Genomic DNA, 10,439 nt, shown 5'->3' with positions numbered 1-10,439 from the left:
TCTGGTTTCATGTGCTACAGTAGATGTTCCATTTAAGGGTCATGTTAAAACTAAGTGAAATAATGTAATAAAATTACCTAAGAATTCTCTCAGTGGTAGACAGCATTTATAAGGGCATTTGATATGAAATCTCTCGAAGCAAATGAATGCAGCATAAGCTGTGTCTTTGAGTTTCTCTGATTTCTCCAGATTGATCTGTCCTGGAATACTGAAGCAAGGTGGAAAGCGGACTTACCTCTGGACATAAGAAGTAATCACATATGCCATGTGACGCCACGCACACTTTGCTTGTCTCATACTGTTGAATACTACGACTCTTAATACATCTTCAATAATTCAGTCTTTATTTTAAGAGAATGGAACCGCTTGTCCCATTCCAAATAAATACCTCTGTGGGTATGTCATAACCTTGCTGCAGGAGAACCAATACAAGAACATCCTCAATTCAATTCAACTCAGTTCATTTAAATTTATTCATTGAGTACAGGTTCAGAGTGCTAGTGTGAGAAAACCTGGAAAGGATATGGCACAAATGGAAAGAGAACTTTAAAAAATAAGATATGGAATACAGTACCTGACATGATATTTGGAAACATGTGGACCAAGATGATATTGGATAAGCCTCTAGATCCCTCATCATGGCCCGGTAAAGAAAACTATACCACTTAATCTAATATTAAGAAGTATTTTGTAGTACATGAGACAGTTATTAGTGTCTGGTATAAAATAAATGCATCTATAAAAATTGCAATTTCATTCTGTTCTGGTAGGGGACTTGTGTTATCACAACTAAAAACATTGGGTTGATGAGTAGGTCCAGGATGATTGCCGTTGAGCAAACGTCTGTTATTCTTAAATTGGAAGATCTCATGGCAGTGTAACCGTTTTTTAAAAATATTGCAGAAACAACTTATTCCATTTATTCTTTTACAAAGCACACTTCCATCCTGTCCTTATGAGTTGTTCTATCTTTGTCCAACATTGCAGTGTTTCCTCTTCTAACTGTCCCTCTTTGTTTCCCCACTTTTCCAAGTCCCACAGAGACCTGCCAGCTTTTCAAATTGGGGTCCCCATTCTTCCATTGCATCTCGGTCAACCTCGACATCTCCATTCACATTATTTACCGCACCTTCACTTTGAGATCCCAGTGAACTCAAAGAACCAGCTAGAGAGCCTTGTCCTTCAAATCCATATATCTGTACTGAATCGTATGGTGGCACAGAAGTGTCATTGTCCACCTGTGAAAGTCTGAAATGCAAGAAGCCTTCCACATTAAGGGAAAGCTCACAGGCTTTTTGGAGGCCATCCCCAAATGCAACATTAAAAGCATTAGGTGTTCTCTGTAGAAGCACATAGTTACCATGGGCATCAAACCCTTTGTATTTGTTGGGAACTTTCATGGTACCAGTTGGACCATCTGTAGATTTCATCTGTGATTTGACATCCTGTTGTGCCAGAAAGTAACCCCCAATGATGCCAACACCAAAATCTTTTTCACCTACTGTAATATTGGAGGCATTTCTTCCTGTGCAAGGCAATGCAGATACAGAATGTGGAGTGTAGAGTGGCAACGTTTTACTCCAGCCTCTTTCTTCCTTATGGGGATGAGATATGACATTTGTTTGGTGACTCTGTATGTATTCTACTGAACCGATTCTGCTGCTGTGTTGATGGGCAAGATTCTGTCGATAAACATTTTTCCTTTGTGAATCTGAGGTTCTAGGTTCGCCTCCAGCAGCCCCCGCAAATGAACATTGGAGATGTACAGGTGACAGATTTTTACGAGCTACTGAGTGTGGGGCCTGATCCAAAGAGCTCAGCTCATGAGGAGTTCTCACAACATTAGTCCCTTTGGTGGTTTGGCATTGGAAACAGTTATCCGGTTTCTGCAGGGCAGCTATATCAAAAGCTTCTGTGTCCTCTTCGCCCCCTCCTTCATCGTCATAGGTAATAATATTTTCCCGAATATCTTCTTCCTCAAATACTGTAAATGAGTCAGTCTTCTGCCGACGAAGGGAGATGAAGAGGGTTGTGATCACTGATGAAAGAAAAAAAAGGGACACAAAACAGAACTATTATACAAAGGCACAGTATCGTTCAGAAGATCATGACAGTTACTGCAAAATTTCCTTCTGCTAACTTCTCTTCAGATACTAGATATTTATATAGGAAAGGAAGAGAGAGGGAGCTTAATATTTCATCCAAATAAAAGGCCTTAGAAGGAATTGTGACCAGCACATAAGCTCTTCAGTTGTTTTCTTTCATTGCTTAGCATTATGCAGCTACTTCCACTGAGAGAAATGTGCTAATTGTTAAATTATGGACTCTGGTTCATCCATGAGCAGGCGCCATCTTCAGTCTCTGTGCAACCCTAACCAAGAAACAGCAGGTGTGGAAAATGACCAGATTTTTAAATTTGTTTAATCTATGCAGATTCCTTGCAGTAACTACTCAGCATTTATAGAACAGAGATGATAAATAAAACTGACTAAAGGATATTAAATTGTGATTTCTACTTTTGAATAAAATGAAATAAATACAAAATTTACAAAGAAAATTTTTGCTTTATAATTAAATGTCTAAATGAAAAACTCGAATTGAGCATCAGTAAACAACGAAATAAATACCTTCATTAATAAATTCTATTTGAATATTGTAATAGCTGCATGATAAGGAGTGTTATTTCCAGACGACTCAGAGATATGTATTTTCACATCACTTGCCAAATCCCAGTGGCTTTAGGCACTCGACAGACTCTGGTGTGCACTTGACATTTTCATGCAGCACGGATGAAAACAAGTATTACTGGATTGTTATGCCTACTTATACAAATTAAATCAAAAGAAAAGAATAATGTTTATATGCAAAACAAGAATTCTAATTATCCATATTATTTAAAATATTATTTTGTTGAACTTCAGCTGTATTTTTAACATGCTGCAGTTGACATTTGGGACTTGAGGAATGATTATAAACAGTTGCCAGTCAGCTACATAGAAATACACCAAGCTGATATGTGAGAGCCCAAAAAGAAAAAGAGACAGCATACGGTCAATACGTCTTAATTGCACAAAGCGCACCTCATTTAGTCTACATTTTTCTCCTTAAATCGACACTATAAATGCAAATTAAAATTTAGTTTGGAGGCCTTAGGGAAAATCGTGGTTCTGCATTAAGTACCAGTTGGGAGCATGCACTGACAGCACACTGCTGCACCTACCACACGATGAACCATCTGGACTGGGACCTGATTGCAGAGTACCAGATGTGAAATATACATAACAAGCAAACAGTAAGTGAACTTTTTCTTAAAATGTTTATAACAACACACAGCCTTGTCCTCATCAGCATTTTTTTTCAATTTTATATCATGAGTTTAAATTTCTTATCTAGGAAAAAGTTTACTTTTCGTAGCATGTGAAATGTTCATTGTGCCAGGTCCTGCAAAGCTTGCTTTGGTGTTGAGGCTAACTATTGGCCCTGTAGTGTTCTCTGTACCATTGAGTTTGTGCACATGTTGAACCTTCCAGTTTGGCAGTGGGGTTTTACTATTGATTCTGCACTAATGGGATGTATTGATATGGGAGATGAGATAGAGTATAGGAGTCAGGGGGGCAATTTTGTTTATTGGTGCAAAGAGAATTGTCTATAATTTAATATCAGCAAAACCAAGAACTGGCTAATAACTTTCACTGTTCCAAAGAGCCCCTATGCCTAGTCACTACGCAGGGAGTAGATGTGGAGATGGTGCACTGCTACAAGTACTTAGGAGTCCCCATCAATTAACAGACCAGACTGGATGAGTAACACTGAGGAACTATGTGACAAAGGGCAATGCAGACTCTTTTTTCCTGAGATTACATTCCTTTAATGTGGTAGTGGCAGCCTTTACATCTTTGTGATGGCCAATGTGATTTTTTATGCTGTTGTGTGCTGAGCTGGTTACGTCACCTCAAGAGAGGCCTATTGACATCAACAAGCTCATTAAGAAGTCGGGCTCAACTACAGGATGAAGATAAAACTGAGTGCCATTATGAACAATGCTGCTCATCCTATTTTTGAAACATTAACACTAAGGACTTTCAGCCCATGAACAATTCAGCATCTGCGTCAGAAGAAACCCTACTTGGACTCCTTTATTGCAACAGCAACACACTTGTATAACCTCTACAGCGCATCTTCAGCCTGAGCCTGGAACAGGGGAGAGTCCTGAGACTTTGGAAAACATCTTGCATCACCCCAGTCCCAAAGGTATCACATCCTAGTGAGCTGAATGACTTCCAGCCTGTAGCTCTGACATTGCATGTGATGAAGACCATGGAGCTGCTGCTACTTCACCACCTGAGGCCACAGTTCTGCCACGTCCTCGACCCTCTGCAGTTCGCCTACCAGGAGAAGGTGGGAGCGGAGGATGCCATCATCTACATGCTACACCGATCCCTCTCCCACTTGGACATTGGCAGTGGTGCTGTAAGAATTATGTTTCTGGACTTCTCTAGTGCCTTCAACACCATCCAACCTCTGCTCCTTAGGGACAAGCTGACAGAGATGGGAGTAGATTCATACCTGGTAGCATGGATTGTGGACTATCTTAAAGACAGACCTCAGTATGTGTGTCTCGGGAACTGCAGCTCTGACATTGTGATCAGCAACACAGGAGCGCTGCAGGGGACTGTACTTTCTCCAGTCCTGTTCAGCCTATATACATCGGACTTCCAATACAACTCGGAGTCCTGCCACTTGTAAAAGTTCGCTGACGACACTGCTATCGTGGGCTGCATCAGGAGTGGGCAGGAGAAGGAGTACAGGAACCTAATCAAGGACTTTGTTAAATGGTGCGACTCAAACCACCTACACCTGAACACCAGCAAAACCAAGGAACTGGTGGTGGATTTTAGGAGGCCCAGGCCTAACTTTCTCAAAGTAACTACCCTTGTATCATTAGTCAATTCAGACGGTTATTCTTTTTTCATAATTTTTGTGTGTGTTTTGTTGTTGTTGTTTGTTATAACATTTCAATATTTATCAGACTCTGTGATAAATATAGTGGGTGCCAGTTGTCTGTCTCAACTGCATTTGTACAAGATCTGAGGAGATCTGCAAGTAAGCATTTCATGATGTTACAAGCCCTTGACAATAAACTTGACTTGACTTTAAGATGTAAACCAGACCTAGATGATACACTAGGCCATCGCAAGGCATAAGCTATCACTAAATGGCCTTCACTTTCAAAGCTGTCATGGCTCAGTCATGATTCACATTGACATCTTTAACAGCCACTACTCCATCTATGTTAACATGATGGTCCTGTTCAAGGTCACAAGGAGCCAGTACCTATCCCTGCACCATTGGCTGGAAAACAGGGCCCATTTATGTAGGTAGAAAAGCGTACCTACAGTAAAGAGCATTAACATAATAAGATATATAACTGCTGTTTTTAAAGTGACTTCATGAAGGACATTAACTAAAGGGAATACAAAAGGTGCCTGTTACATGATTTGACCCCAGATCCACCTTGTACAAGCCTAAGAAACACTTGAAGTGGCCATTATTAGATAGGCAGCCTTTTAAGACAACCTGGAGGTAATCTCTTTAAACAGCAGTTTGGGACAGGTGTAATTATTGTTGAGGAACACAGAATGAAGTATGCATAGATGATGCCCTATTTTACTAAACTGCACTGTTTGCAGAAAGCATAATTGCTCTTCTGCCTCCGGCATCTTGAAGTAGAGTCAATTAATATCACCCACAGCAACACAGTCACCTCTCCAGCTATTTAACCTCAAAAAGTGATCTCAGGGAATCAAAGGAGGAATTGAAATAATTAGTTTGTTTATCAAATTAAAAGACTGGTAGGAATGAATGCCTGCAGCCATTACACTGCACAACAAAGTTTTTGCTTCTTAAACACTGTTGGGTGTTTCTTATAGAATTTTGGGTGCTGATCACGAATATCACATGAAAATTTAAAATCTTCAGTTTTGTCATGATTTTTTCTTATATTTGTATCCAAACATTTTCGCTCCTGTAAGTGACTTATCAACGACGGTTTGTGTAGCCTGGGCATGTCCAGGCATGGAATCAGGCCAGTTTGGAAGCAGTTCTGTGCAAGTTGACATCCTGGGCAGGTCTGAACGAGCTTGACGCTGTCTCAGCATGCTATAAAGGTGGCTTGCATGCACCGATCCTGCTCATTTGGTTAATATAGATAGTCAGTGTGTATGTATAGTATCAGTATAGTAAAGTATAGTGTCTGTAGCAATATAACAGTAAGTAAGCTTGATGCTATAGATGTTTTGGTGTCGGGCGATATGTCTCGTCAATGTCGTAAAAGCCACGATACATTCTGCTATATCTGTGGTGAATATACACTTGCGCCTCAGAGACGTTGGATGACTGCTCTTGTGAAGAAAGCTTATCATCTGTACTTCAGCTGCAAAATTGGTGATCAAGACAAGGAATGGGTGCCTCACATTTGCTGTGCGACATGTGCTGTCAGTCTGAGAGCCTGGATCAGAGGCACTCGAAAGACGATGCCGTTTGCTGTTCCGATGATATGGCGAGAACAGAAAGACCATGTGATGGACTGTTACTTCTGTTTGACTAATGTATCTGGTTTCTCTGCCAAAAACAAGAAGTCAATTGAATATCCTGATCTGCCTTCAGCAATGAGACCCGTGCCGCATGACGACTGTCTTCCAATTCCGAAACCACCAGAGGATTGGACGTTAGATGAACCAGATGAAGAAACTGCAATGCAGGGTACTGACAGTGACATTGACCCGGATTTTGAACCGAGCTCATCAGGAGATCCACATCTGATAACACAGTCCGAATTGAATGATTTGGTCAGAGATTTGGGTCTGTTAAAAGCAAAAGCTGAGCTGCTGGGTTCGAGACTGCAGGAATGGTGTTTGCTGTCACCAGGTACGAAAATTTCTGTGTTTCAAAGCCGACATCATGATATAACCAAATTTTTTGCACAAGTTGACAGTATCTGTTTCTGTTGTGACATTGAAGGATTGTTCTCAGCCTTGGGTTGTGATCACAACCTGGAAGAGTGGCGTCTCTTCATTGATTCGTTAATGTTAAGCCTGAAAGCTGTTCTGCTACACATGAAAGAAACGTATGAGAATATGGAACTGTTGCTGAAGCACGTCCAGTATAGCAGGTACAACTGGAATATCTGTGGAGATCTTAAAGTCGTTGCTCTGCTACTAGGACTGCAGCTCGGATATACAAAGTACTGTTGTTTCATCTGTGAATGGGACAGCCATGCCAAAGAGTCGCACTTTTCTCGACAGAACTGGCCACTCCGTAAAAAGTTAGTTCCACGATAGAAAAATGTGGCACATGAATCGCTTGTTGACCCGGCAAAGATACAATATTTTTGCCTCCTCTTCACATAAAACTGGGACTCATGAAGAATTTCGTGAAATGCACTGAACAAGGAAGGTGAAGGTTTTCGTTATTTAAGACAGATGTTCCCAAGAATAACTGACGCCAAGATCAAAGAGGGCATTTTTGTTGGCCCCCATATTAGACGTTATAAGTGACAAGCGGTTTGAAGATCTGTTAGTTGGGCCGGAAAAAAATGCCTGGAAAGCCTTCAAAGACATTGTTGACAATTTTCTGGGCAATTACAGAGCCCCAAACTACATTCAGCTGGTAGACAAACTTCTCAAAGCATACAAGACAATGAACTGCAACATGTCACTCAAGATTCGTTTCCTCCACTCACACTTGGACTTCTTCCCCGCAAATCTTGGTGCTGTCAGTGACGAACACGGTGAAAGGTCTCACCAGGACATTGCTACGATGGAGAAACGATACCAGGGCAATTGGAACCCCGTCAATGCTTGCTGACTACTGTTAGACACTGCAACATGATGCACCAGACATTGAGTACAAAAGAAAATCAGGAGCAAAACACTTTTAATTCTGTTGAATTTAATAGCTTATGCGAAACATAAATGTGACTAAATACGTTATTGTCAGTAAACATATAAATGTCTCAGAATTCCTACGTGATGCAGTAAAATCAAAACTATATTTGTGCATACCCAGTAGGTACCTTTCACAATCAGCAAAAACTTTTCAGGAAGCAAGACTTTTCAAAAAAATTGTTGTGCAGTGTTATAGTCATCCTGGGAGGAGTAGGCCATTGTCCGTCTGGCACAAAGAGTAAAACATGCTATTTGGTATTCTAGAAATTACAAAGTAAAAATATCGAAAGGTTCATATTTGAATATGGAATTTTTTGCAAAACAATATTAGTAAAATGCATAAACATTTATATTTTTGTATATTGTCTAAAGGCGTATTTTCCAGCTGAATGTTACATAGGTCTGAGCCTATGCCAGCCAGCAATAGTAAGTAAAAGGCAAATGCACAGTTGCGGATGGGCTGCCTCTCGACTGGAGGGCACAGAAGCATATTTATTTATACGAGGCTGTGAGTGTGTTTTAGGAAAGTATAATGTAAATGCCTAGGAGTTTTGCTTACTTTAGAACTGGATCTCCAATTTACTCATTCATCTGTACATTATTTACATTAGATAGATATATACAGTTAGGTACATAAATATTTGGACAGAGACAACTTTTTTCTAATTTTGTTTCTGTACATTACCACAATGAATTTTAAATGACACAACTCAGATGCAGTTGAAGTGCAGACTTTCAGCTTTAATTCAGTGAGGTGAACAAAACGATTGCATAAAAATGTGAGGCAACTAAAGCATTTTTTAACACAATCCCTTCATTTCAGGGGCTCAAAAGTAATTGGACAATTGACTCAAAGGCTATTTCATGGGCAGGTGTGGGCAAGTCCGTCATTATTAATTAAGCAGATAAAAGGCCTGGAGTTGATTTGAGGTGTGGTGCTTGCATGTGGAAGATTTTGCTGTGAACAGACAACATGCAGTCAAAGGAGCTCTCCATGCAGGTGAAAGAAGCCATCCTTAAGCTACGAAAACAGAAAAAACCCATCTGAGAAATTGCTACAATATTACGAGCGGCAAAATCTACAGTTTGGTACATCCTGAGAAAGAAAGCAAGCACTGGTGAACTCAGCAACGCAAAAAGACCTGGATGTCCACGGAAGACAACAGTGGTGGATGATCGCAGCATCATTTCCATGGTGAAGAGAAACCCCTTCACAACAGCCAACCAAGTGAACAACACTCTCCAGGGGGTAAGCATATCGATATCCAAGTCTACCATAAAGAGAAGACTGCATGAAAGTAAATACAGAGGGTGCACTGCAAGGTCCAAGCCACTCATAAGCCTCAAGAATAGAAAGGCTAGATTGGACTTTGCTAAAGAACATCTAAAAAAGCCAGCACAGTTCTGGAAAAACATTCTTTGGACAGATGAAACCAAGATCAACCTCTACCAGAATGATGGCAAGAAAAAAGTATGGAGAAGGTGTGGAACAGCTCATTATCCAAAGCATACCACATCATCTGTAAAACACGTTGCGAGGCAGTATGATGGCTTGGGCGTGCATGGCTGCCAGTGGCACTGGGACACTAGTGTTTATTGATGATGTGACACACGACAGAAGCAGCCAAATGAATTCTGAGGTGTTCAGAGACATACTGTCTTCTCAAATCCAGCTAAATGCAGTCAAATTGATTGGGCAGCGTTTCATGATACAGATGGACAATGACCCGAAACATACAGCCAAAGCAACCCAGGAGTTTATTAAAGCAAAGAAGTGGAAAATTCTTGAATGGCCAAGTCAGTCACCTGATCTTAACCCAACTGAGCATGCATTTCACTTATTGAAGACTAAACTTCAGACAGAAAGGCCCACAAACAGCAACTGAAAGCCGCTGCAGTAAAGGCCTGGCAGAGCATTAAAAAGGAGGAAACCCAGCATCTGGTGGTGTCCATGAGTTCAAGACTTCAGGCTGTCATTGCCAGCAAAGGGTTTTCAACCAAGTATTAGAAATGAACATTTTATTTCCAGTTATTTAATTTGTCCAATTACTTTTGAGCCCCTGAAATGAAGGGATTGTGTTAAAAAAATGCTTTAGTTGCCTCACATTTTTATGCAATCGTTTTGTTCACCCCACTGAATTAAAGCTGAAAGTCTGCACTTCAACTGCATCTGAGTTGTTTCATTTATAATTCATTGTGGTAATGTACAGAAACAAAATTAGAAAAAAGTTGCCCATTTAGAAAAATATAGAAATATTTATGTAACCTAACTGTAGATAGATAGATAGATAGATAGATACTTTATTAGTCCCCAAAGGGAAATTCACATACTCCAGCAGCAGCATACTGATAAAAACACTATTAATTAAAGAGTGATAAAAACACAGTGCAAGTTAAAAAGTGCAAGGTGGAGAGTGCGAGGCAGGTACAACAGTCAATAACATTGTAAAGTACAGTCCCCTGCGGCGCTCCTGTGCTGCTGACCACAATGTT

At 40.4% G+C, this 10,439-nt stretch overlaps 1 protein-coding gene across 1 annotated transcript in view; it reads right to left on the bottom strand.

Moving 5' to 3' along the window:
• Positions 1-444: 444 nt before the first annotated feature.
• LOC114645267 (cadherin-24-like) overlaps positions 445-10,439 on the bottom strand; it is a 120,648-nt gene continuing 110,653 nt past the window's right edge. The window contains 1 exon segment of the mRNA XM_051922486.1: positions 445-2,038. Coding sequence (XP_051778446.1) covers positions 999-2,038 — 1,040 coding nt within the window. The 3' untranslated portion in view covers positions 445-998.

This window comes from Erpetoichthys calabaricus, chromosome 2, assembly GCF_900747795.2.
Source record: "Erpetoichthys calabaricus chromosome 2, fErpCal1.3, whole genome shotgun sequence".
Classification (NCBI taxonomy): Eukaryota; Metazoa; Chordata; class Cladistia; order Polypteriformes; family Polypteridae; genus Erpetoichthys; species Erpetoichthys calabaricus.
Note: the sequence above shows the minus strand (reverse complement) of the source record. Positions and strands in the feature narration are given on the sequence as shown.